We start from the raw sequence: 27,938 nt of genomic DNA, 5'->3' as shown, positions 1-27,938 counted from the left end.
AATTAAAGGGCCCTAGGGAACATCACATTTGAGGAGGTGAGGGTCAACCACTGACCAACTTGGTTACCACTGATCAACACACAGTGAAACTTACTAATCAACCAGACCTGCCCATCTACACTGAGCTCTCAACCACCTTTTTTTTTTGCATTTTTAAATGTAACATATGAACAGACTGTCAAGGATTAAAGTTAATCTCCAACATGAAGTATAGACCAAAACAAAGTAATGGAAAAAGAGAAATTAGAGGAAATAGAGAATGCACAGAGCAGAATATGTCGAGTATACTAAAATTTATATCCTCTTAGAAATGAGAAAATACTGTATCACTGAAACAAGAAGAGTATACTATAAACAAGAACAGAAGAAAAAGGATCTCTTATAACTTAAAGAGATGACAGTAAATAAGCTTCATCAGAAGGTTTGTCAGGTAAAGTGGAGGAATTCCCACAGAAAGTGAAAAACAAACAAACAAGATACACAGGAATGAAATTGGAGAGGAAATATCCTGGATCTGGGAGGTCCCAATGTATGACTAAAAGATGTTTTATGAAGCAAGAATGTATCTAACAGAAGCAAAAAAATAAATAAATAAATAAAAATCAAAGGGCGCCAATGCATCTGTTAAGGATCTGACTTTGGCTCAGGTCATGATCCCAGGGTCCTGGGATGGAGCCCCAAATCGGGTTTCCTGCTCCACGGGGAGCATGCTTCACCCTCTCCCTCTGCTGCTCCCCTGCTTGTGCTCTCTCTCTCTGTGTCAAATAAATGAACAAAATCTTAAAAAAAAAATAATCAAGCAACACTTGAAAATTTATCAAAACTGGAAGGCATGTGTTTTCATAATCAACCAGTGAAGCACAGTGAAAAAGACATGTTATCATGACATTTCAGAATGTCAGGGAAAAGGGAAGTTCCTAAATTTTCCAGGGAGAACAGACAGAATACATCCATAGGATCAGGAATTTCAGAATGCCACAAAATTTTCAACTTGTGCACGGATACAAACAAGAAGACAAGGGAGCAATGCTGTCAAAATTATTCTGGAAAATAATTTCCAACCTATAATTCTTTTTTTTTGTTGTTAAAGATTTTATTTATTTATTTGACAGAGAGAGAGAGAACGAGAGAGGGAACACAAGCAAGGGGAGTGGGAGAGGGAGAAGCAGGCTTCCCGCAGAGCAGGGAGCCCGATGTGGGGCTCGATCCCAGGACCCTGGGACCATGACCTGAACCGAAGCAGACTCTTAACAACTAGCCCCCCAGGTGCCCCCAACCCTATAATTCTGTACTAATTCAAACTATCACTCAAGGTAGGAATAGAACAAAGCTAATCTCAGACATGCTAGGTCTCAAAAATGTATATCCATGTATCCTTTATCTGGAATCTGCCAAAGGAAGTCAGCCAGCAAGTGAGGAAACCATTCAGTTTGAGAAGAGTGTGTATTCTCTTGTTGGATGAAGTCCTCCATAGATGTGAATTATGTCCAATTGATTGATGGCATTGTTGAGTTCAGCTATGTCCTTACAGACTTTCTGGCTGCTCTGTCTGTCCTTTTCTGTCAGAGTCATGGAGTCTGCAGCTATAATAGTGGACTCATTTATTTCTCTTGCTAGTTCTGTCCTTTTCTGCTTCACATATTTTGACACCCTGCTGTTAGGTGCATATGCTTTTTTTTTTTTTAAGATTTTTTTTTTTTAATTTATTTATTTGACAGAGAGAGAGCACAAGTAGAGTGGCAGGCAGAGGTAGAGGGAGAAGCAGGCTTCCCGCTGAGCAGGGAGCCCGATGCGGGGCTCGATCCCAGGACCCCGGGATCATGACCTGAGCTGAAGGCAGACGCTTGACTGACCGAGCCACCCAGGCGCCCCAGGCGCATATGCTTTAAGGATTGTTGTGTCTTCTTGGAGAATTGGACTTTTATCATTATGCAGTGCTCCTCTTATCCCTGGTAATCTCTCTTGCTTTGAGGTTTGCTTTGTCTGAAATTAATATAACTTCTCCCACTTTCTTTTGATTAGTGTTAGTGTAGCATATCTTTCTCCATCCCTTCACTTTTTTTTCCCTTCAGCTTTATTGAGATATAATTGACATACAACATTGTGTAGGTTTGAGGTGTACAAAGTGATTTGATGTGCATATATATTGCAAAATGTTCACCACAGTAAGATTAGTTAGTACCTCCATTTTGTTGTTGTTGTGATGGTGAGAACATTAAAGTTTTACTCTCACCGCAACTGTCGCTTTACATTTGATTTATATGTGTCTTTATGTTTAAAGTGAGTTTCTTCTAGACAACATAATAGTTGGGTCTTGTTTTCTTTTTTTTTTTTTTTTTAAGATTTTATTTCTTTATTCATGAGAGACAGAGAGAGAGAGGCAGAGGGAGAAGCAGGCTCCCAAGGAGCAGAGAGCCCGATGCGGGACTTGATCCCAGGACCCTGGGATCATGACCTGAGCTGAAGGCAGACGCTTAACCATCTGAGCCACCCAGGCGCCCTGAGTCTTGTTTTCTGATGCACTAGGATAATCCCTGTCTTATAATTTGTATATTTAGACCATTGACGTTTAAAGTGATAATCAAGGGGCGCCTGGGTGGCTCAGTCGTTAAGCATCTGCCTTCGGCTCAGGTCATGATCCCAGGGTCCTGGGATCGAGCCCCACATCGGGCTCCCTGCTCGTCTGGAAGCCTGCTTCTCTCTCTCTCCCACTTACCCTGCTTGTGTTCTCTCTCTGGTGGTCTCTCTGTCAAATAAATAAATAAAATCTTAAAAAAAAAGGTGATGATCAATAAAGCTGGATTCATAGCTATCATACTGGTTTCTATTTGTTGCCTTGGTCTTTGTTCCTATTTTTGTCTTGTACTCTTTTTCTGCCTTCCGGGATTTTATTTATTTATTTATTTATTTATTTATTTATTTATTTATTTATTTTTAAGATTTTATTTATTTGAGAAAGTGTGAGAGAGCGACAGAGTGAACAAGGTGAGGAGCAGAGGAAGAAGCAGGCTCCCTGCGGGAACCTGACACAGGGCTCAATCCCGGGACTCTGGGATCAGGACCTGAGCCCAAGGCAGCTGCTTAACCAACCTAGCCACTCAGGTGGCCCTTATTTATTTATTTTTAATTAAGCTTTACTTTAAAGGAAATTTAAAGATTTTATTTATTTATTTAAAGCATAGGACCTTGGGTGGGGAGTCAGAGGGAGAGGAGAGAAAGAACCTTTAGTAGACTCTGTGCTGTCGCAGCCTGACAGGAGGCTTGATCCCACAACCCTGAGATCGTGACCTGAGCCGAAACTGAGAGTCACATGTTTAACTGACCGAGCCACTCAGGCGCCCCACTGCCATTTGGGATTTTATTTGAGCATTTTATATGATTCCTTTTTTCTCTTCTTTCTTAGCATATCAATTACACTTCTTTTACTTTTTTTTAGTGGTTGCCCTAGAGTTTGCATTATACATTTATGCTTAAACCAAGTTTGCTTTCAAGTAACACTGTCCCACTCTAGCATTTTCAAATGGCTACTTCTTTGCCTTCCCCTGTTGGAAGAGGGTTTTTCTTTGATCTTCACTAGGAAAACCTTGGAGAACTCGAGGAGGTAAGATGAACAGTAGTGTGGCCCCTGGAGTCTTTTTCTTTATTGTTTTTGTTCTTGGGTTTTTTTAGAGAGGGAGGGGGAGGGGCAGAGAGAGAATTCCAAGCCAGCTCCAGGCCCAGCGCAGAGCCCCATATGGGGCTCGATTTCACAACCCTGAAATCATGACCTGAGCTGCAGTCAAGAGTCAGACACTTAACCAGCTGAGCCACTCAGGCGCCCCAGCCCTCTGGAGTTCTTATATTCAGGCTGGTCCACACTGAGCCTCCAGCTTCTTGTCAGTGACTGTTCAGGATTTCCTGCCCCAGTACTGGTTCCCGGAGGTTTCTGCCTTGGTAAGTTGTGATTGTACTGCTCTGTCTATCTCCTCTGTTTGGAGGAGTGACCTCACTTCTTTGAGTGATCTAAGCATTGTTGATTTTTCAGTGTGTTTGGCTTTTTATTTGTTGTTAGGACCCAGTGGTAATCTCCAAGCTCTCCTTACAAGCCAGACTGGAAACCGAAACAGTTCAATTTGGACTTTTAAAATATAACCTATGGGTGCCTGGGTGGCTCAGTCGTTAAGCGTCTGCCTTTGGCTCAGGTCATGATCCTCCTGGGATTGAGCCCCATGTCAGGCTCCCAACTCAGCGGGGAGTCTGCTTCTCCCTCTCCCTCTGCTGCTCCCACTGCTTGTGCTCTCTCTCAAATAAATCAATAAAATCTTAAAAATAAATAAATAAAATAAATAAAAAATAAAATACAACCCATATTTTAAAACAAAAGTGTTGATCTCTCTCTTTCACACATATGCACACACACACATATACACACACACCCTACTTATTGTTTTTTAATCTTGATCAACATCCTTCTGTAAAATTTTGCCTTCCCCATAGTTTTGACATTGCAACCATGTTTTGAGTTTTCAAGTAGGATGAGACAAAGGCTATCTTAATTAGAACTGGTAACTCTAACCCTTGATGATGGTACCACCTTTTTTATTAACTCAGAATAAAGCAACAGATAACGAACATGGGATAGCCTGTGTTTTCTGCTCCAACTTGAGAGGAATGGGAGATGAGGTTTATGTTGTTAAGAAAATCTGGAATAATTTTAATGACTCCTTACAGTCAAAATAGGTCATTCATTTGGCAAACATTTCTGAAACTCCAGCTATTTACAGGGTGGAAGGTCCTGGGGGCACAAACACTAATAAAATCTGTTACTTTTATTGCAATCTAAGGCATGGCTGGCTGGGCATGTCCAGGAGTGGTGTGTGAGCAGCCAGATAGAGGTGTGGACAAGGTGCAGAGAGTGTAGTAATAGCTGGTTTATAAATAATCTGTTACCTGTCTGTCTGGCTTTAACCTATGGACCTTTAATGATCCTATGAACTTATGCTGTGTCAGGCAAATCCTGTTGGTTTGCCTTCATACTAATACACCAATCCCCCTATTCATTCTTTTCTCTCCTAAGTGGTCTCCTTGCAAACTTGTCCCCCTTTCATACGTTTAGTGCACCAAACAGAAGGATATTTTTAGAATGTCAGAACAAGTTACCTTTTTTTTTTTTTTTAAGATTTTACTTATACATTTGAGAGAGAGAGAGACTGAGAGCACATGAGAGAGAGAGCAAAGCAGGGCGGGAAGGAGAAGCAGACTCCCCACTGAGCAGGGAGCCTGACAGGACGCTGGATCCCAGGACCCAGGATCATGACCCGAGCCGAAGACAAAGGCTTATCCGACTAAGCCACCCAGGGGCCCCCACATCAAGGTACTTCTATACTTAAAACTGTCCTGTGGTTTATCATCACATTAGAAGTTAAACTCCTTGCCAGGGTTCCCAAGACGTGTGTGACCTTGCACTGCCCCCTCTGATGTCCTCTCAAAACTCTCACACCCTTCTTCATCCTAGTACAGCCACACTGCTTTCTCTCCTCTTCTTCAAGACTGCAAGTGTCTGTGAGCAATCGGGTCTGTGCAAACACTCTGCCTGCAAATCATCAGGGAGCTATTGTTCAGATTTCAAATTAAACGTCAGTTCCTCAGCCTGGCTTTCTCTGATGGCTCAGTCTGCAACTGTTTCCCCTCCTCTGTCCTCTTCAGATTTCTTTCTTTCTTTCTTTCTTTTTTTTTTTTAAAGATTTTATTTATTTTTCAACAGAGAGAGAGAGAGAGACAGTGAGAGAGGGAACACAAGCAGGGGAGTGGGAGAGGGAGAAGCAGGCTCCCCACGGAGCAGGCAGTCCGATGCGGGGCTCGATCCCAGGACCCTGGGATCATGACCTGAGCCGAAGGCAGACGCTTAACGACTGAGCCACCCAGGTGCCCCGTCCTCTTCAGATTTCTTAAAACTGCTTGTCATTAATACAATTTTGTTGTCCTCTGTCTCCTCCACTGTAATGGGAGCTACAGGACTGCGGGGACTTTTCCCCATCATGTATCCCTAAGGTGCAGTAACTGGCATATGCTAGCTGCTCAGAAAATATTGGGTGAATGAATGTATGACTTTGATATAATGTGCATTTAAGATGACCTTTTCCCTGTATTTGGTCGCTACTTATTGCCTAGTCTGCCTCGCACATTCCTGTATCTTCGGTGTAGGGCAGGTCGTGGCAGGTAGCGGGGCTGGAGTCAGTAACTAGTTGTTGAATGAATGGATGAGATGACAACACTTCCAAAAATCTTAAAGTCTAGGGTGGAGAGAATCGCTGCTGTCACAGAATAAGCAAGGGACTGGGAAACCTCTGGAGAAACGGAGATTAGGAAGGGCAAGCCTCAACCTGTAAGCCAAGGATTATTCCGGCGAGACTTGGGCTTCAGGAGGAAAACCTTTTAGCATTGCCAAGTCCGGGATCCTGTGGACCCTGCGCGGAATCCAAAAGAAAAATCGCACATGATAATAAGTTGTACCAGGTATCCAGCAGATTACCAGCGTTCAGTAAATGCTCACTAATTCTTTTTTTTTTTTTTTTAAGATTTTATTTATTTATTTGACAGAGAGAGACACAGCGAGAGAGGGGACACGAGCAGGGGGAGTGGGAGAGGGAGAAGCAGGCCCCCCCCGCAGAGCAGGGAGCCCGATGCGGGGCTCGATCCCAGGACCCTGGGATCATGACCTGAGCCGAAGTCAGACGCTTAACGACTGAGCCACCCAGACGCCCCTGCTCGCTAATTCTTGTCATAAATTCTGGAAGGAATCAGATTGAGGGTGGCGTTCAGCCCGTCCCCTGCTCAGGTGTTGTGCTCATGAACTACACTTCCCAGCATGTGCCAGAACTACGGCGGCCGGGTGGTTCGAGGGAGGACTACAACTCCAAGCATGCCGCGCTGTTGCGCCCGCACTACGCGCCCCAGCGGCCCTGGCGAGGGCCTATCAGGGGCGGGCGGGCGCGGCGGGCGCCGGAGCAGGTTTGACGGAAGGAGCGGCGGCGGCGGCGGCGGCGGCGGCGGAGGATGGAGGCGGTGGTGTTCGTCTTCTCTCTCCTCGACTGTTGCGCGCTCATCTTCCTCTCGGTGTACTTCGTATCCTTGCCTGAGGCGGGCGGAGGCCGGCCGGGCCCGGCGCCCGGGGGACGGGGCTGAGGCGGGGCCCGGCAGGTGCGCGGGAGCGAGGGCGGCCCGGCCGGGACCGGGACCGGGACCCGGGCGGCGAGCCGGGCGGGAGGACGGCCCAGCCGGGAAGGCCCGTCGGGAAGCCCGCAGCTCCCGCCGCCCCCGCCGCCGCGCACCGGCCCCGCCCCGAGCGGCCGGGCGGCGGGCCTCCCTGGCGGGGCCGCGGGGGGCGCTGGGGTCCCGGGCAAGCGGACGCGACGTGCCGCCTCTGGTCGCTGTGGGCGACAGCCCCCGCCGCCCTTGTGGCGCCGGGGCCTTGGCGGCCGGGCCCCGCCTGGGACTTGAGCGTCGTGCGCGGCCTGCCGGGGCCCGGGACCGGAGCAGCCCTCTGCGGGGGACCGTGCGTGGGACCGTGCGGGGCCGGGTGCGCCTGTGCTCGTCCTCAGACTGGGGTCCAGGCCCGCACGTGAGCTTTGGACCCGCACCCTGCTCTCGGGGAGCCGCCAGTCTTCGTCGTCGCCCAGTGCACCCTCCAGTTCAAGTCGTTAACGTGTTAGGAAACAAACATGCGGAGTTGCATTGTTTTTCTTTCTTTGGAATTCCCTCGTAGTGCTTTCTGATGGAAGTAAACTTCCTGTTTGACAGAACACCCCGGCTTTAGGGTGTTTGTAGCGTGTGCTTTCAGCGTGACCTCCTGCTGTACTGTGGACGGGCAGCCCGCTGGAGAGGAAAGGGACGGAATTTGCAGTCAGGACCCCTTAGCTAGATGTTTGCTGTGCGCAGTGCTTCACCTCTCTCCGCCTGGGGTTTCTTATCTTTACCGCGGGGCCTGTTCACTCCCCAGCTCTGGGTGTGTACAGCGAGAACGCGGCTTCAGCGCCCCCCAGCACCGTGTCTGCCTCCCCGGCCCCAGTTAGCTGCACTTTTTACTTGAACTGATGAATTCTAATGAGGAGAACCTTGAGTTGGTTTTGTGTTCTTTTAAGATTTTATTTCTAAGTAATCTCTGTACCCAGGCTGGGCCTGGAATTCACAACCCCAAGATCAGGACTCACATGCTGTACTAACCGAGCCAGCCAGTCGAGGGAGAACTTTGAGTTTTCTTAGGTTTGGTGAACTGACCGAAAGGGCAGAATCACGGGCCTAAGTTTTGACGACCTATGTCCCTCTTGTGACCTAAGGAACTGGGACTTCCAGAGAAATGAAACATGGATTTCTGTATTTGCAGTTTGGCAAGCTCGGCTTAATAGTTCAAAATAGGCGTGGCTTATACCAATTTATGTGCATGGAAAAATGTTAGGTGGAATATTTGACTTAGACATTCAGGTACGTTTAGGGTGTGTTTTGATGAGATTCAGCATATTGTATTACTGTATTTTTGGATAGTTGCACTAGCTTAATATTAGAGGCAAGAGGTAGAAAATGGTCAGAGTAGCAGTTCTGTAGGGATAGTTTTCCCGGACTTTGAACCATGGAGAAAACCACGGAAGGAAAGGGGTGGATATTCAAAATCGGGCAAGAGCAGAGGTGCAGATTCGGGTGTGTTTATGGCATTTTTTTTTTTAAAGATTTTATTTATTTATTTATTTGACAGAAACACAGCAAGAGCGAGAGAGAGAGAGAGGGAACACAGCAAGGGGAGTGGGAGAGGGAGAAGCACGCCTCCCGCGGAGCAGGGAGCCTGATGCGGGGCTCGATCCCAGGACCCTGGGATCATGACCTGAGCCGAAGACAGACGCTTAACGACTGAGCCACCCAGGCACCCCTATGGCATTTATGGATGACCGGGTTAAAGAATGGACCATCTGGAGGACGTGGTTGATTTTGGTCGTAGTAGAAGGTCAGGTGGGAAAGGCTGGATTAGAGCAGATTTTGAAGGGTTTTGGTGTTAAGGCAGGGAGGGCTTTCACTTTTATCCTCTAGGCAGTAGGGAGCCATTGAACATTTTTGACATAAGCAAATGGAATATTAGGAAGATGAATCTGCAGAGTGGGTTGGAAATGGGAAAGACTGGAAAGTAAACCGCTGGGGAGTGGGCCCGTGTGAGTTTGAAACAGCTCTGAGTGTGGGCGGGTGAAAGGAGGGATTCATGGGTGGAGTGAGGAGGAAGGCTGGGTGTGGGATATGAAACAGATGACAGAAATAACTTGTCATGGTTTGAGCCTGGGCAAATGGTGCTTGTGTCATCGACAGAAAGAAAACACATTTGGAGGCGGGCAATTTGTGGAGAAAGTGATGAGTTTGACTTTGTGTTGAGATGTTAGGGGGAATATCCATATGGAAATGTTTAGAATTTAGGTGAATTTATTTATTTATTTATTTTTACTTGTTTCATTGGACATTTTCAAGCATAAAAGTAGAGAGCGTAGTGAAATAAACCCAGTTTCTGTCACCAACAGTGACTTTCAGCATTTTGCTTTCTCCTTTCCTGGGTGGGGAGGGGATGTTGGAGCGTTTCACAGCAAATCTCAGGCCTTGTATCGTTCAGTTGAGGACTTTTCCTTCTGTGTCACATGTCCTCGAGAGTTTACATTTGGTACTGAAAACCATTTTTTGCTTAATTCTAGTATAAAGTATGTTTAATGTGTTTAAGGTTTCGGAAATAGAGAAAAGTATTAGGAAAACAGATCACCTGGAAGGAGACATAACCAGTACGGACATAGGACCATCCTGTATTGATAGTTTTGTTTTTAAAGATTTTATTTATTTATTTGAAAGAGACACAGCAAGAGAGGGAACACAAGCAGGGGGAGTGGGAGAGGGAGAAGCAGGCTTCCCGCAGAGCGGGGAGCCCGATGTGGGGCTCGATCCCAGGACCCTGGGATCATGACCTGAGCCAAAGGCAGACGCTTAACGACTGAGTCACCCAGGCGCCTCTGTATTGATAGTTTTGTATCTTTTCTTTTTTCACATCTTGAGTCTTCAAAGACAGTTTATGGATCTGTCATAAATAAACACTTTTCCTATTATTGGGAATTCAGGTTTTTCACATTTAAATTGTTTTTAGAGGTCTTTTTTTCTGTTTCTTAACAGTCACTGATTTTTGAGGAACTCCGATTGAATGGTCTTGTGTGGGTCACTTTAGAATTGAGCATAATAAGATTATTTTGAAAATAGTTTGTTGAAGGAATATAAATCAGAAAATTGAGTTGTCTAATGAGTGAACTTTATGGAAATAACAAAGTTTTCAAGTCAAATCTAATTCTGCACTGCAATTGGGTTTCTGTCTGAAACTTAAAGACAAAAACAGTTCTCAAAGAAGTTTTACAATTCCTTATCTTGGTCATCAGATCATTACACTGTCTGATTTAGAATGTGATTACATTAATGCTAGATCATGTTGCTCAAAATTAAACAAGGTAAGACGTTTCTTTACTCATTTCTGGCGCTGAAGGTGGTTCTCCATTTTCTGCGTTAGAGATTATTTATAGATAACCAACCTATGTGTATGTGATTTTGAAGTGCGTGTTGCTGCTTATTCATTGGAATGTTTGTAGAGCTACTGTGTTTTTGCAGTATTTTAGATCGTGAACCAAACTAGAGGACGTCACTGGAAATTTTGTTTCTTTACTGTGCTTCTTCCTTGTCCCTGTGCCCATCAGTACTTAGAAAGGCTCATTAGGAGGGTAATTGTATTTGTCTTCTGTGTCTAAACCCATCCTCCCTGCTCGTGACAAAAAAGCTCAGGCTGTTTTTTGTTGCATAAAAGACGACCTTCTTTTAGTGGCTTGCTGAGAAATGGAATTAATGAGTTGATTTGTTTCAAGGCCATTTTACCTTTGGTATATAGTCAGAACTTTACGTTGGCAAGAATACCCTGAGTTGCAGGGTTTGTCAGGATGGGGGGAAACCAATTAGTCCTGATTCATTTTATGGGCTGAGCAGACCGAAGAGCTTTCTGGATAAAAGTTCATAGAACAATTCCCTGAATACTGAGAGATGCTTTTGGCTTGACCTAAAAATTATTCCCATGTCTTTTCACCTCTTCATCTGCTTAACGTTTCTCTGGTCCACGAGGGGAAAAAGTCACATGTGGAAAACTAAAATTACTAATAAACGATATTCCTCCTCTTCTTGTTTTCTTTATTTTGAATTTTCCAGAGCATGGTTTAATACAGTGATAGATTTAAGGAAAAGATTTTGTATTTATCTGCTGTGAGATGTAATCAGTATTATATTAGTTTCAGTCCTCATCATCTTCAGAAGAATGATTAAATATATATTTTACCGGGGCGCCTGAGTGGCTCAGTCGTTAAGCGCCTGCCTTCGGCTCAGGTCATGATCCCAGGGTCCTGGGATCGAGCCCCGCATCAGGCTCCCTGCTCCGCGGGAGGCGTGCTTCTCCCTCTCCCGCTCCTTCTGCTTGTGTTCCCTCTTTTGCTGTGTGTCTCTCTGTCAAATAAATAAATAAAATCTTTAAAAAAAAAATGTATTTTACCAGCTGGGTTGTATTTCTTTTTATATTTCTTGCTTACTCAATATTTTAGAGGGTACTTTAGGGGGCATTTAATTGGGTTTCTGTTTATAAAAATAAAAATTGAAATGCAAAGATAATATTACCTGGATTCTTCTACTGAGAAATTACCCCTTCAGTTTGAAGTTAAGTCACTTTCTTTAATGTTAACTTTTACTTTTGTGAAGGTAATACTTGCACACAACCATACTCAAAGGTACTACAAAGCTCACACTGAAAAACAGCAGTCCCTGCCTGACCCCTTTGAATCCAATCTGTCATACTTTTTAGGGGCAGCTGATTTCCACACTTGAGCTGTTAATTGTTTCTGATATTTATATCCATATTTCTCTTTTAAGTGCTTGTACTGCTATTTCTTGATTTATCAATTTTAAGTATCATCTCTTGACTTCTGAGTCAATATGATAGATTGAGTTTTTAGGTACCTCCTTCCCTAAACATCACCTCCCCTGTTTTCCTTTTTGAGTTAAATTGATATTCAGTGTTTACATTGTTACAATGTACTGTTGCAATAACATACTAAATCTTTTTTGGTACTGAGCCTCATAGTAGACAGTGATCATCTTTTTCTTTCTTTTGTGTTTTTCTGGATAGCTTTCTCTTTCCCAGTGTTAATAATTGCTGCATTTAAAAAATTTCCTTAGTTTTCACTTACCTGTTACGAAGTCTTTTCAGATACATCTTTAAAGCTTTACCGTACTGTTTTCTACGTGGGTCAAACATTAAAATAATCTATCGGGGAGCTCTTTTTCTGGGTGACCTTTCTCCTCGAGACCACTGTCCTTGCTGTGGTCTGGACTGGCCGCTTTCAGGCCCACCCCACAGCCCGCATCCTGGGACCCCTGGTCTGGGCCCTCCTTGGAAGTCAGGTCTTCTTTTCTGTGGGCCCACTGCTCCATTTTGCTGGAGTAGCTTCTTGAGATTTGGTACATGGGGACTAAATTCGGAGGCCTTGCGTGTTTGAAAATGTCTTGTCCTTATCCAGGAGCGATAGTTTCTCTGAGCATAGCATTCTAGGTTAGCAAAGATTCTCTTTCAGAGTTTGAAAGACATTGGTCAGTAGTCTTCTGACTTCCAGTGTCGTTCACGTCGGCCAGTATGATGCCGTTTTAATTTCTTCTTTCTCTTTTATGTGATCCCCCCCCCCCGCCCGTCTTTTTTTTTTTTTTCCCCCTTGTGCTCTCCAGAAGTTGTAGAACCTTTTTTTATCCTTGGTGTTTGGGAATTTTGCAGGGCTTTACCTTTGTGTGCCTTTGCTGAGGCCTTTTTCAATTCACTGTTTTGGCCACGTTTTTTTTTTTTTTTTTTTTTTCCCTGTTTCGGCCATCTGATGACTCTTCCAACCTGGGAGATCTGTTCGTTCTTTGATAACGTGCCCTCTCTACCCGCCCCCCCTTCTCTTTCAACAACTTTCACACACTGGATAATTCATCTGCTGGATTATCTGCCTGGTCCTTTTTAAAATTTTTATCCCTGTTTTTTTCCTACCTTTTTGTTTCAAGATTCCCTCTGCTCTCTCTTCTGATTTCCTAGTGTGCGTACCATTTAAGTCAAGTTTTCATTTATAAGAGCTTGTTGTCTTGGCTCAAGTTTGAGTTTTTTTAGCTCTTTGAGAATTTTGATTACAGTGGTTTTGAAATTTCCTTCTGCTTCCTCCATTATCTCTGTTCCCTCCAAGCTCCTTTCCCTCTGCGTTCTCCCCTCTCATATTGGAGGCTTCCCTCAATTTCTGGTTCATGGCTGTCTGTCCATACGTAAGGGTAAAGCCCTAAAATACTCACGGGAAGCCCGTGCGCGCTCCAGGCTGTTGGCCGAAGTCTACCTGGACTTTTGTTGGGGTACCCCAAGGGCAGTTGTTCTGTCTGTGTTCTCTCTTGCGACCATTCAGTTACTCCACAGGAGAATTTTCCAGGCTCCTGCTGGGGGCTGTAAGCCTAGTGCTGGTATTCAGAGAGCAATTGGGGGAAGAACACATTGCTAAGCAGCGAAGAGAATGAAAACATAGAGCTTGGTTGAAAGTAAGTAAAGCAAGCATCATTATGTTAAGTATCACTTCCTAAAACTTTTGCTTCCAGTTTGTTTGTGGAAAACACGGTAAGAAATACACTTTGGGAGCTACTGCCATGTGGGTGGAGGGCACAGAGAGAGGAGCAGGAACCCGGCTGCCCTGTAAGGAGTGCTCGCTCAGCCTGTGGCTTCGGCGGGCTGTCCATCTAATTCTGTACAGCAGGATCGTCATCTCCATTTTATAGAGAAGAAAATCATAGCTCAGGGCAGGTAGGTGACCTTTTCTAAGATTGCTAAGCTGATCAGTAGGATAGAGCAGGAATTCCACTCCAGGTTTGACTCTGGAGCTCGCACTGGTCAGCACTATGTGCAATTGGCTACACTTTTTTTTATTCTTTTAAATTGGCTCTTTTTTTTTTTAAGATTTCATTTATTTATTTGACAGAGAGAGACATAGCGAGAGAGGGAACACAAGCAGGGGGAGTGGGAGAGGGAGAAGCAGGCTTCCCGCTGAGCAGGGAGCCCAGTGCGGGGCTTTCGGGATCATGACCCCAGCCGAAGGCAGGGCAGACACTTAATGACTGAGCCACCTAGGTGCCCCAATTGGTTACACTTTAAAAAGATCCGTATTACATATTAAAAAGTTCCAGTTGATTGCAAATTAGGTTTAAGGCCTAGCAAATCCCTTCTTTGTTTCCAAAAACACTCTCTAAAATCTAAGTGCAGAGAGCCCTGGGGCCACTGTGTTTGGGCTTATACTGTATTGTTCTACCACTAAGTAGCTGACTTTGGGCAAATTATTTAACCTCTTATTTCTGCAAGTGGGGATTACCAGTTTGTGTCTGCGTAAATAAATTTCCTTTAAAAGAAAAATCTCTATTCATAGCGGAGGAAGATTATTGGTGAATGGAGGACCTAATAGCTCTGGTGCATGAGAACTAGAATATTGCACAGTTAACAAAGAGAGCATACAGAAGGGCAGTGGGTGCTGGAAGGCCAGTAGTCTGGCATCCTGCTTCATTACCATATTTGTTCAACTTCTTTTTTTTTTAAAGATTTTATTTGGGGGCGCCTGGGTGGCTCAGTTGGTTAAGCGACTGCCTTCGGCTCAGGTCATGATCCTGGAATCCCTGGATCAAGTCCTGCATCGGGCTCCCTGCTCGGCAGGGAGTCTGCTTCTCGCTCTGACCCTCCTCCCTCTCCTGCTCTCTGTCTTTCATTCCCTCTCTCAAATAAATAAATCTTTAGAAAAAAAAAAAGATTTTATTTGACAGAGAGCACAAGTAGGCAGAGAGGCAGGCAGAGGGAGAGGGAGAAGCAGGCTCTCCACCGACGTGGGGCTCCATCCCAGGACCCTGGGATCATGACCTGAGCCGAAGGCAGACGCTTAACCAACTGAGCCACCCAGGCGCTCCATACTCAACTTTGAACTGTTAATGTGAGCTGTTACAGTACCTTTTGTGTGCGTGTGTGTGTGTGAAGTGATTTCCCTGCAGGATTCTGGAGATTGGAAAATGTTGAAGATTGATACTCTGACTTGCAAGGCATTATATATTGGGATATAAACCACCGCAAATTAGAGTAAGAGGCTTTAGCACAGACTCTGGACTAGAAAGTAAATGATGCTCCATTTCCCCCCCGGTTGTCAGTCATGCCTTCTTCGTGAATGAATCTGAACCTTTGCTTAGGATAAAACATAATTGAAATTTAAGGACATTATTTTTAAGCTGTGCCTTGATGTATTTGCATGGAGTAAGCAGTTCCTGCAGTATGGAGATCTGGGTCATCTGAGTCTAAAAATAATCTTGAAACACGAACTTGTAAATTCTCTTTGTATTCACTGATTTAGCTTCAAATAACATGCACATTCAGGAAGAGCACAGCAGGGAGATGTAATACTGTGTTCTTCCCTTGCAGTGGGTAATTCCAGAATTGATTGGCCATACCATTGTCACTGTATTAATGCTCGTTTCATTGCACTGGTTCATCTTCCTTCTCAACTTGCCTGTTGCCACTTGGAATATATATCGGTGAGTATAGTTTGTTTGCGGCTTTGTGTCACATCAATTTAAAGAAAAATTTAAAAAGATGTAATAGCTTTTTTTCTGCAATAAAATATGTGCCAGTCATGAAACACATGACCGCAGAATCCTACATTAAATCAGCATATGTTTTTGTTTCCTTTGGTATACTGGACAAGTAGCAATTTACATGGGCTACTCTTGTGATAAAAACACAAGTTTAGGGCGCCTGGGTGGCTCAGTTGGTTAAGCGACTGCCTTCGGTTCAGGTCATGATCCTGGAGTCCCGGGATCGAGTCCCGCATCAGGCTCCCTGCTCGGCGGGGAGTCTGCTTCTCTCTCTCCCATTCCCCCTGCTTGTGTTCCCTCTCTCACTGTGTCTCTCTCTGTCAAATAAATAAATAAAATCTTTAAAAAAAACAAAACAAAAAACACAAGTTTACATGTGTAAATTTAAAAAATATGGAATGTTTAGTTGTGATGTCTAAGGACTTATGGGTTTTACATTAAGAATGATCAAAAGTCTGAGAATATAAGATTCTTGTTACTTATATCTGCAGGTTTTTAAATTTTTTTTTTTTTAAGATTTTATTTATTTGCGAGAGAGAGAATGAGAGACAGAGAGCATGAGAGGGAGGAGGGTCAGAGGGAGAAGCAGGCTCCCCGCCGAGCAGGGAGCCCGATGCGAGACTCGATCCCGGGACTCCAGGATCATGACCTGAGCCAAAGGCAGTTGCTTAACCAACTGAGCCACCCAGGCGCCCTATCTGCAGGTTTTTAATTAGAGTATATTTGGAACGCTCCAGAGAGAATTTTATTTTAAAGAATGCAGACTGGATAACATCAGAATTCTAACTTAACGAATTTAGGAAGCTTTTCAAACATAGCTTGGTGTAAACACTATTTGGATATAATAGTATAGTTGGGCACTTGTATAGTATGTATTTTCTTGTGAACTGTGGGATAATGTTGACAAACTTGGGATTATTTTTAGTTGTTCTGCTAAATTTTTAGGTTTGTTTTTTTTTTTTTTTAAACTTTTATCTAGTTTTGGGGTAAAATCCGCTGATCTTTACATGTGATTTTTAATTTTTAAATGTGATTTTTATTTTTTTATTTTTTTAAAAGATTATATTTATTTATTTGACAGAGAGAGACACAGCAAGAGAGGGAACACAGCAGGGGGAGTGGGAAAGGGAGAAGCAGGCTTCCCGCCGAGCAGGGAGCCCGATGCGGGACTCGATCCCAGGATCCCGGATCATGACCTGAGCCGAAGGCAGACGCTTGATGACTGAGTGACCCAGTTGCCCCTAAATGTGATTTTTAATTTTTATTTATTTTTTAAAGTTTATTTATTAACTTTTTACAGTTTATTTATTTTGTTTAGTAATCTTTGCACCCAATGTGTGGCTTGAACTCACGACCCCAAGATCAGGAGTCACATGCTTTTCGGACTGAGCCAGCCCAGTGCCTCATATGTGTAATTTTTTTAAAAGTGCAGTTAGAAAAAGAAGGACAAAGAAAATAATAAAGGAGGGGTGGGAAGGGGATAGGGAGCACGTGGTAATGGAAGCCCTGAGGATGAGGAAGTGACTGGATTTGGGGGAATGAATTTATATGAGATCGTGAGACTAGAACTTGAGCTAGAGAAGAGATTTTAAATCTCTCTACCTCTTTTCTGGAGGGAAAGAATAACTTTATCAGTTTCTTGTTGCTCTCCCATGGTCATCCCGTAGACCAGCCCCCTGACCTGAGCTCAGCTAGAAGCACGGGCTCCTGACCCACCTGCTGAGGTGCAGTCCCTCGCAGACTTTGAGCACAGCTTAGTGTCCCCATGGTCACACTGAGCAGAACACGAATTTGGGAGTGAGAGCGGGAACCTCTGAGGCTGCATCTCAGCGATACCCCAGCACATGGCAGCATCCTTCTGTGAGCCCCGAGCAGGTGCCAGCAGAAGAGCAGGCTTGGGTGCGGCTTCTTTGTGCAGAGTACAGACTGGCAGAGGCTCTGTGAGGTTTTTTTTTTTAAGATTTTATTTATTTGACAGAGAGAGACACAGCGAGAGAGGGAACACAAGCAGGGGGAGTGGGAGAGGGAGAAGCAGGCCTCTGGCTGAGCAGGGAGCCCGATGTGGGGCTCGATGCCAGGACTCTGGGATCACGACCTGAGCTGAAGGCAGACGCTTAATGACTGAGCCCCCCAGGCACCCTGGCTCTGTGAGGTTTTATTGGGGGGGATGATAAAGTCCATAGCTTCTGTTTCCTGTCATCACAGAGATCATGTGGGTTTATTGCCCTGATGATGGCCGCGACAGATCGACGGTTGTTCATAAATTTACCTTCTTTTTAAAAAGGTTAGGGGGGACGTCTGGGTGGCTCGGTCATTAAGCATCTGCCTTCAGCTCAGGTCAAAATCTCAGGGTCCTGGGATCAAGTCTTGCATTGGGCTCCCTGCTCAGCAGAGAGTCTGCTTCTCCCTCTCCCACTCCCCTTCCTTGTGTGTGCTCACTCTCTCTCTCTCTCCCTCTCTGTCAAATAAATAAATAAAATATTTTTTAAAAAAATTAAAAAAAATAGGGGCACCTATCAAGCCCCGCATCGGGCTCCCTGCTCCGTGGGAAGCCTGCTTCTCCCTCTCCCAGTCCCCTGCTTGTGTTCCCTCTCTCACTGTGTCTCTGTCAAATAAATAAAATCTTTAAAAAAAAAATTAAAGGGCGCCTGGGTGGCTCAGTTGGTTAAGCGACCGCCTTCGGCTCAGGTCATGATCCCAGGGTCCTGGGATCGAGTCCCACATCGGGCTCCCGGCTCAGCAGGAAGCCTGCTTCTCCCTCTCCCACTCCCCCTGCTTGTGTTCCTGCTCTCGCTGTCTCTGTCTCTGTCAAATAAATAAATAAAATCTTTAAAAAAAAAAAAATTAAAAAAATAGAAAGGTTAAAAAAACCAACAGATGGATCCTTCCCCTCTTTTCAGATGTCTGCACTTTACGCTTTTGGGGATGCAGACATATGAAGTGGACAAAGAGGCAAAACACAGAATAACAAAATACTCTAGGTCAGTGAGGTGGGCTGCAGGGCCTGATGAGCGGTGGGGAACTCCGGCTAGGAGGGAGTCGGATGGCTGCGCTTGGGCCTCTCAGGAGGGCGGGTGTGAGTGGAGCTGTGCAGGGTGGGTGAGGGATTCTCCCGGTGTGCCAGGCACGGGGAGGGGGAGGGCTGGAAGGGAAACCAGGAGGCTGACACGCAAGGCATATTTAAGCACTAACCCGGTGGCAGTCACGTAGATGAGGGGTAGGAATAGACAAAGCTGGTAATGTTGATTAGGATGGGTCACAGAGAATCCTGGTCCAAGGAGTTGATACATAAATACGAGTACTGGTAGCATAGAATTCACCCATTTAAAGTATTCTTTTTGATATGTTTTTGGTGTATTTATAGATTTAAGCAGCCATCACCACAGTCTATTTTAGAACAGGTTCATCACCCCAAAGGGAAGCCCTCTACGTGTTAGCAGTCACTCCTTCCTGCCCTCCCCTCCCGGCCCTTGGCAGCGACCAGAGTACGTTCTGTCTCCTAAGACCCATTCTGCACAGACACGTCGTAGAAGAGTTCAGTACGTGCTCTTCTATGACAGGCTTTTCTCACTCGCTGTAATGTTTCCAAGGTTCATCCGTGGGTGGCAGGTATCGGTTCTTCACTCCCTTGTATTGCTGAATAATATTGCAGTGTACAGATAGACTACATTTTGTGTGTCCATTAGCACTTGATGGGCATTTGAATTGTTTCTGTTTTTTGCCTGTTATGAATAATTCTCCTGAACATTCATGTGCACATTTTTGTGTGGACATACGTTTTCATTTTTCCTAGGAGTGGAATTGCTGCGTCATATGGTAAGTTTATGTTTAACCTGCCGAGGAACTGCCCAGGTACAGTTGCACCATTTTACCTTCTCTTCAGCTGTGTTACGAGGGTTCCACTTTTCCCACATCTTCGCCAACCTGTTGTGTGTCTTTCTTTCTTACATTTGTTTTTATTTAAGTCCTCTCCACATCCAGCGAGGGGCTCGAACTCTTGACCCCGAGATCAGGAGTCGCGTGCCCTTCCAATGGAGCCAGCCAGGCGCCCCTGGATCTTTTTAGTTTTTTTTTTTTTTTTTTAAAGATTTTATTCATTTATTTGACAGAGAGAGAGCACAAGTAGGCAGAGTGACAGGCAGATGGAGAGGGAGAAACAGGCTCTCCGCTGAGCAGGGAGCCGGATGTGGGGCTCCATCCCAAGACCCCAGGATCATGACCTGAGCCGAAAGCAGCCGCTTAACTGACTGAGCCACACAGGCGCCCCAGGATCTTTTTAGTTTAGCCATCCTGCTGGGTGTGGTGTTTCACTGTGGTTTTGATTTACATTTCCCTAATGACTAAGGGAATTGAGGACCTTTTAATGTGCTTAGTAGCCCATTCATGTAGTCTTTTTATGTTTTTGAGTAACTAAATTGATGAAGTAAAGTATCTTTGGGAAGACTTTTCTGGAAGCTTCGTGTAGTATCGATTGGATGGTGGAGAAAAGCCAGGAGGTAGGGGAGCCCGTTCAGAGTCTGGGGTTAGGCCGTGGAGCTGGACGGAGGTCGGGATGCAGGAATGCGGAGGAGACCACCGGGGATGCGGCGCTAGGAGGGAGGCGGCCTGTGAAGGGTGGGGCAGAGAGCCCGTCAGGACCACCGGGAAAAATGGTGATGGCGCTGCGAGGTCACCTGGACGGCAGAGGAGGACAAGACTGTCATCAGAGACGGAGCTGAGGTGGTGTCTGCACACTCACGTGTCATCCTCCACTCAGCTCTAGATGGGCTGCAAGATTTGGGGGAGAGTTTCAGATTTGTGGGCCTCAGGGGCACTTGCACTTCACAGAAGTCATTGCTGAGAAACCGTGTGTGTGGCAGGAAGGGGTTGGGGACGGCGCAAGGTCAGGACACGTCATCGTCGTACTAGTGGCGGGGGCAGTCGGCGTTTTGCCACCTGGACACTTACACTGCTGGACCCTCCTGGAGTGACCCGTCCTTTGGGGAAAGAAGACTCTGACATACACAGTGACGTGAATTAAATACGAAAGCCTAAAAGACTCCACCATATGTTGAACGTAGTCTCTTCGGGGCTTTTTTAAAAACAACTGGACTCTTCTGTGTGTGGGAACACTGGGTGGAATTGGTTCAGAGTCGGAAGGAGGTGCACGCTGGCCGAGCCGTTCTCTTCTGCCTTCACTTGTCCCGTTGTGGTCAGGCCTCCATCACTATGGGAAGTAGATTCCTGGCTTGTCAGAGTATTAGTATTTAATAATATCCTGTGTTTGTAACAAAGTTACGTAAAGCTAGACATTACATGTTGACTCAACTATCTGCTGTCTTAACTGAAGAGGAGTTTTGTTTTTACCATGGTGGTACTTACCGTAAATCATTTCCATTCTGTCTTCTTTAAATTGTGCTTGTAAGCTGGGCGCCATTTACGAACCGTGCGGACTGAGGCGGGTTATCTCCGGATCAGCAGGAGCACCACAGAGGAGGGCTCTCATCTGGACATAGAGTCTCTCTTTTCATAGAATTTTTCTTTTCTATCTTTTGTGAAATGGGAATAATTATGTTTGACACTGCTCCTTATAAAGATGTTGCATTAAGGGGCGCCTGGGTGGCTCAGTCAGTTGAGCGTCCGACTCTTGGTTTTGGCTCAGGTCATGATTCCAGGGTCCTGGGATCGAGCCCCGCATCGGGCTCCCTGCTCAGCGGAGAGCCTGCTTCTCCCTCTCCCACTCCTGCTGCTTGCTTATGCTCTCTCCCTTTCTCGAATGAATAAATCTTTTTTAATAAAGATGTTGCATTAATTATTTTAGAACTTTCTAAATAAAGAGGTTTCTAAGACCTTGGTAAAATTGCTTTGGTTTGGAGTCCCCTTTACTTGTGTCTGGTGGAAAATGGCTGTAGGTATAACCAGTTTAGGAGTTACCTACAGGTGGGTAAAAGGGTCTCGATGCATAAAATATCCTTCTCCAGATTGTCACTGTTCTGTTTCAGAGGGCGGAAAATTACAGCACAAATTAACAAGTGTTGTGTCTTTCAAAGGAAAACCACGTGGCGCCCTGTCCATATCTGGTCGGAATTTAAGGCTGCTATGATTTTTTTTTTTAAAGATTTTATTTATTTTTTATTTATTTGACAGAGACACAGTGAGAGAAGGAACACAAGCAGGGGGAGTAGGAGGGGAAGAAGCAGGCCTCCCGCTGAGCAGGGGCTCGATCCCAGGACCCTGGGGTCATGACCTGAGCTGAAGGCAGACGCTTAACTGACTGAGCCCCCAGGCGCCCCTATGATTGGTTCACTTTTAAAGGTTGGCTGTTATAGGGTACTTACTTTTGAGTATTTATACTGACGGTTTGATTTTCCCTTTGACGTGTGCTCACCAGGTTCATTATGGTGCCGAGTGGGAACATGGGAGTGTTTGATCCTACAGAGATACACAACCGGGGGCAGCTGAAGTCGCACATGAAGGAAGCCATGATCAAGCTGGGCTTCCACCTGCTCTGTTTCTTCATGTATCTCTACAGGTGAGTGTACAGCGTCGTGGCCCTGCCCGGTTTGCGATGCCTGCTCTCTGCAGGTGAGACCACTGGCCTGCGGGACTTAGCGCGGGCGACCCAGAGCTCCGGGGGGTCCTGCGGGATGCCGGCGGCTGTGTGCATTTTGTATAAAAGTGCCATAGGACCCGTGCGCTGTGACCTGCGCTGGAGCAGCTCTGTGGCATTCACTCCTCCTCAGCCCCGACGCTGTCCCCGTGCTCTCCCTTCCTTCCCTGGTGTCCAGACCTCACTGCCGGTCCTGAGCGGTGCTGGCCGCACTCCCAGGGACCGGCCTGCCGCGGGTCTCCTGGGGGCCAGGCGCGGAGAGCTGAGAGTTGGCCCGGTCTTTGTCGGCCCTGAGGATCTGAGTGTGGCGCTGCCTCGCCCGCGAGCCAGGTGGCCCATTCGGGTAGAACCATGTCAGCCTCCCGGTCTCGGCACATGGGAGGTGAGCGCCACCAGCGAGGCCTGGCCCTCAGACGTGGGAAGCCTCATGCGTCCCGTGTTAGGTTATGTTGTAGAGATAAACGTGCCACCCTCTTAACCTGTCAGAGGCCGATGAACAGAACAAGGAAGAGAGACAAGATTGTTGTGTGCCTATGATTTCGTTAAGGTTTAGGAGGCCAGAAGTCAGGCTTAACCTTTGTATGCAAGCTTAACTAGATCATGCCTATTCTTATCCCCAGGTAAATTTAAATTTTTCACACAGGCATGAGGACTCTTAGGAAGAACTTGTGTTGAACTAAACTGCTGTCATTCAGAGGGTTCCAGTAATTAGAAACTGCATAGAGATGGCAGTTTTAAAAAATTGCTGTTTGTCTGAAACAGTTTTGAAGTCAGAGCCATTTTGGCCTCTGCCTGATAAAGCAGGCTTCCTAAAATCCGTCTGCTGGGCTTATTCCAGCCACAAACAAATGGGATTGAAATTAGGTTAGATTCCTTTGTTTTCATTATTGATCATATTTGCTTTTCTGTATTTTATTAATTTTTTTTTAAAGTAATCTTTATGCCCAATATGGGGCTCAAATTCCCAGCCCCGAGATCAAGAGTCCCACACTCCACCAACTGAGCCAGCCAGGAGCCCTGTCCTGGTTTTTAAAATAAGAAAAGGAGGGACATTGGCCATAGAGTTACTTAAAAAAAAAAAACTCTCTCTCTCCATATATATACAGATATATCGATATTTACATAATCTGTGGATACCTATGTTAACTAACTTGAGTTTAAATATAAGTAAGTTAAATAATTTAAAAACTGGGATAGAAAAAGCACACTGGTATCATTTTCTGGTTCTCGAACTATACGTCACTCCTTACGTGTTTAATTTTTAATCCTTAACAGTGAAAAATAAAGAGCAAAGAAATGTTATATATATATATTTTTAAGATTTTATTTATTTATTTGACAGAGACACAGCAAGAGAGGGAACACAAGCAGGGGGCAGTGGGAGAGGGAGAAGCAGGGGCAGAGGGAGAGGGAGAAGCAGACTCCCTGCCGAGCAGGGAGCCTGATGTGGGGCTCGATCCCAGGACCCTGGGACCATGACCTGAGCCGAAGGCAGATGCTTAACGACTGAGCCCCCCAGGCGCCCCAAAGAAATGTAATATTAAGACACACCGTCTTCTGGCTTTTCTGACTTTTTAAAGTGAAACCAAGTTGAAGGTATCTGGGCCGCCAGAGAAGTTCCCTCATAGTTGTTTCTGGAGAGGCCATGGGCAGGGCTGGGAGCCGTGTCACTTGCGGCTGTCCTGCGTGGCTGCTCTCGGTCACAGCGGGGCCCTGGGGGCGGGGGGGGGGGGCGGGGGATGCAGGTTTGCGGAGGGGGAGGGGAGGACGAGGTGTAGACGCCAAGTCCTGGGATTTGAAAGCGTGCACGAGTCTCCGGGGTTGGCAGGGGTTGGCTCCGTGGCATGGTACTCGCGGCGGGCGGAGGGGCCGGGCAGCCGCTGGGGGCAGGCTGAGGGGGTACCCCGCACAACTGAGTGTAAGGCAGGCAGCCTTCGTAGCTGGTTTGGGAGACGCTGCGTCCCTCTTTCTTGCCTCGCTCCCGAGCTTGTCACGCCCGCCACCTTGCTGTGGCCTCGTTCCTGGGTGCACCCACCGCTTGCGCCCCCGATGAGGGAGCGGTCTGGTCTCAGAGGACGTGCTCCTCACGCTTTCTCGTGCTCGGGGTTGCGGCTGTGTCCGGTGGCTTTATTCCCAGCCGTCCGGCCCCTCACCAGGCCTCTCCAGCTGGTCCTATCTGGGTCGCCTGCCGCGTGGCTGATGCTCAGGGTTTGTCCCATGGAATTAGAGGGGAAAATGCCCATCTTTAGAGAGTGCTGGACTCGATGCCATTGGTATTGGGTTGGGTGCCAGCCTGGTGCAGTCTGGGTCCTGCTGCTTACTGTGTGACCCAGGGCTAGTTTCTTAACCTCTCTGTGCTTCCGTTTCTTCATCTGGAAATGGGATAGTAACTAGTACCTACCTCACTGGGTTGTGATCTGCACTAAATGAGATAATGCACGTAAAGCACTTGGGTTTATGCTGACCTAGAGTTAACTTGCAAAAATCTTTTATTTTTTTTCTTTAGATTTCTTTTTTATTTATTTGACAGAGAGAGACACAGCGAGAGAGGGAACACAAGCAGGGGGAGTGGGAGAGGGAGACGCAGGCTTCCCGCGGAGCAGGGAGCCCGATGTGGGGCTCAATCCCAGGACCCTGGGATCATGACCTGGGCCGAAGGCAGACGCTTAACGGCTGAGCCCCCCAGGCGCCCCACAAAAATCTTTCAGGAGTATTAGCTACTGCCGTCAATCCATGCTGTGCCCGGCGTTCACTAGTGTGGTGAAATTTGGACAACTAAGGACGCCATTAGTGGTGTGTAAGGGGTTTCTGTGTATTCTGGTCCTCTGCTCTTAGCACAGCCAGGCTGACTTCAGTACAGGGCCATGATGATGGTCCTGTCGCCGCTGTTGGCTGCGGTGTGGTTTGAGCAGAGTGTCCACCGAGTGACTGCCACGTGCCCGACGCGGTCAGGCTGTGTGGATGGTGCCCGGGGTTCCGCAGAGTCAGGCGCAAAAGCGGGGGCCGCTGAGCTCAGCACTCGGGGCCTGCAGTGGGCCCATCCTGAGGCCCAGGCGCACCCTGCCAGCCGCTGTGAGGTCCGTGCAGGGTCATCCCGGGTGGACGGGGAGCAGGGGTTCCAGGCCTCGGGACGGCGGTGCGAGGTCTGGCTAGGGGATTAATGTTTTGTTTTTTGTTTTCTGGACATGGTTTCTTCTGAACTCTAGCCCAACGTTGGTTTTAGGTTATACTCCCACCCCCACCCCAGTTATTTATTTTGTTCTGTGAAAAAAATCAGGGCTTTGAGAGGCCCCAAGTAGGTAGTCCTTCTTGTAAAAACCGTAGCAGTGATTGACTTTTGCTCAAATGAGTGTTCCTTGCTGAGCCTCAGAGACACAAGCCAGGACACAGCAGACTTGTCGGCACATTGCTCAGGGGCCGCTGGTAACGCTCGTCTCTTCTCTCTGCAGTATGATTTTAGCTTTGATAAATGACTGAAGCCGGAGGAGCCGCGGCCCGAGTCCGCCTGCACGGCAGCACGCAGCCCGGGAGCCTGAGACGGCTGAGCCCATCCTTAGAACCGGGACCATAGCAGTATACTTTTTCCTCTTTGAACAACAAAAAAAAATATTTTTGCTGTATTTTTACCATATAAAGTATTTAAAAAACACGAATTGAGTTTTTGTAGATTTCTGGTTCTCAACTTTAGCCCGAACCCCGACACGTGTTTCCCGTCGTCTGTGTGTTGAAGATTGTTACCGGTACATAGCAGCGGGAGCACCACGCTGGCCTCGCGAGCCAAGACACAAAGGACACAGATGAGAGGGAAGGCCTACCAGAAGCTCTGCCGGGAAGGCAGAGGGTAGAGCAAGCAGCGCTGTTAACCTGGGCAAAGGAAGAGAGAAATGACCCCTCTGTGGCAGCTTCTTATATTTAATTCGGTGTCAAGATTTATGGGACTGTCAGCTAAAAGTCTTCACAAGAATGTTAACAGGAAATGGCATTTCGAAAAATACATCTTTCTTTGCAGAATCTGTGAAACCCTATAAGCCATTTGCCCAGGTACAATGTAATTCCTGCTTCTAGAAAGGACAATAAAAAAGCAAAATTTTATCAAGAATTTTCATTTAAAGCCACTGCCTCCAAAATTACCCGCAAACCCATAGGACCCGCTGGCTCCTGTGGGTCCCGCTCTTGTATTCTGAGGATCCTGTGGCATCTGGTCTCTCAGCTACATTGCCTCATGGGTTTGGAGAGGTGATTTGGCAGAAGACGCGCATCAAATTAGAGCAGGACTAGCTGGTCATCGAGTAACTGTGGAGCCCGTCACCGCTCAGCTCTGTCCCGCCGCGCCGACGTCCACTGTGCGACTCGGGAGATGCGGGACAGGACGTGGCTCTCCCCAGCCAAACTCGGTGCCCTGGAGCGGGGTTTGCTCTTGTGGTTGGTGCAAGTGTTGACCTCTTGGGTTCTGTTTGCCTGGTGATGTGACCCGGCCGTTCATTCTCAGTCCTCCTTTGTGCCCTGATGTCATCTGAGGTGCTGGACTCTAGGCCAGACACGGCTGTGTGACAGCGGAGTGCAGGGAAGTGACCCACGTCAGGGCAGAAGTGGGCAGCTACGCAAGGTGTGGGGTCACCAAGAGATCAGACGCTGCGTGTCCTTTCGGTCCAGCCTGGGCAGAAGCCCCGAGGCTGCTAAGCCCGACTCCCTGGACAGAAGGGCCCCTGTTGGGAGCGCCTGGCCGCACGCGGCAGAACAGGGACTGGCAGGTGAGGGAAACTGAGGCCGTCGGCCTCCGGGTCCTCGTGAGTCCCTCCTCCGGGTTATTGGTATAGCTGATGCCGGGAGCCAAGCAGCTGTAATGTGGAAGTGACTGGGGGGCACCTTCCCTTCCCTACCTTCTCCTTTGGAGGCGCCTTCCCGCCTTTTAAAAAACCAAACCCGAGGGCGCCTGGGTGGCTCAGTTGGTTGAGCGACTGCCTTCGGCTCAGGTCATGATCCTGGAGTCCTGGGATCGAGTCCTGCGTCGGGCTCCCTGCTCAGCAGGGAGTCTGCTTCTCCCTCTGACCCTCCTCCCTCTCCTGCTCTCTGTCTCTCATTCTCTCTCTCAAATAAATAAATAAAATCTTTAAAAAAAAAAAAAAAACCCGAAAGCAAACCGATCTCTCCCCCGGCCTTCTCCCCGCTTTCCAGTGCCCGCAACGTCCTGCTCAAGCTTTTAAAGCCACAAAGCCATGCGGGGGTGGGGGGAGGCTTCAATCCTGAGAGCTGAGAGGTCACTTGCAGCCGCTGAAGGCGGTGGAGGGTTTGCTCTCCCCCCACGAGTCTTCTAGTAAGCGAGCGCAAAGCTGCGTCGTTCGCAAGCCTGGGCCATCAGCCCTTCTGAAACACTAACTGGTTGAGAAGGAACAAAGCTTCCGAACTTGAATTGCTCGTCTGCATCAAATCCAGGAGACGGGGTGACTAGTGTTTGTGTTTTCTCGGGGCACCTCTATGAATGATGAAAAGAGGGGAGAAGCATGGACTTCGAGAGCTGGGGTTAAGTGCTAGGGATTCGTGTGCTGTGCTTTCCCTGACCTTCCAGATCCTTCCATCTCCCCACCGCCTAGCGGGAAGGGAGGCTGGAGGTGGCCTCGGAATCTCTGCGTGGGCAGGACCCAGC

General features: G+C 46.9%; 1 protein-coding gene across 4 annotated transcripts; it reads left to right on the top strand.

Moving 5' to 3' along the window:
- The first annotated feature begins 6,962 nt into the window (after positions 1-6,962).
- On the top strand, positions 6,963-26,384 carry CNIH4 (cornichon family member 4). 4 transcript variants are annotated; one of them, XR_006791250.3, is made up of 6 exons: positions 6,963-7,104; positions 10,425-10,493; positions 15,533-15,645; positions 19,499-19,521; positions 22,076-22,216; positions 25,744-26,384. XR_006791250.3 is itself a non-coding variant. In XM_045877665.3 (5 exons), exons 1-5 carry the CDS (start codon positions 7,036-7,038, stop codon positions 25,769-25,771), a joined length of 420 nt encoding a protein of 139 aa, XP_045733621.1. In that variant the 5' UTR covers positions 6,963-7,035; the 3' UTR covers positions 25,772-25,943. The 4 variants fall into 4 exon arrangements, 3 of the variants coding, with proteins under 3 accessions (XP_045733621.1, XP_064450570.1, XP_064450571.1); XM_045877665.3 differs by lacking the exon at positions 19,499-19,521 and having other exon boundaries at positions 25,744-25,943; XM_064594500.1 differs by lacking the exons at positions 10,425-10,493; positions 19,499-19,521 and having other exon boundaries at positions 7,039-7,179; positions 25,744-25,943.
- Positions 26,385-27,938: the final 1,554 nt, after the last annotated feature.

The sequence above is a fragment of the Mirounga angustirostris genome, unplaced genomic scaffold, assembly GCF_029215605.1.
Source record: "Mirounga angustirostris isolate CCGP_5_RB_7025 unplaced genomic scaffold, mMirAng1.0.hap1 SCAF_6, whole genome shotgun sequence".
Lineage (NCBI taxonomy): Eukaryota > Metazoa > Chordata > Mammalia > Carnivora > Phocidae > Mirounga > Mirounga angustirostris.
Note: the sequence above shows the minus strand (reverse complement) of the source record. Positions and strands in the feature narration are given on the sequence as shown.

Coding starts and splice junctions, on each gene's coding strand:
- CNIH4 (XM_045877665.3), top strand. CDS start 7,036: ATGGAGGCGGTGGTGTTCGTCTTCTCTCTCCTCGACTGTTGCGCGCTC. Junction 15,646..22,075: donor GCCACTTGGAATATATATCG/GTGAGTATAGTT, acceptor TGTGCTCACCAG/GTTCATTATGGTGCCGAGTG. Junction 22,217..25,743: donor TTCTTCATGTATCTCTACAG/GTGAGTGTACAG, acceptor TTCTCTCTGCAG/TATGATTTTAGCTTTGATAA.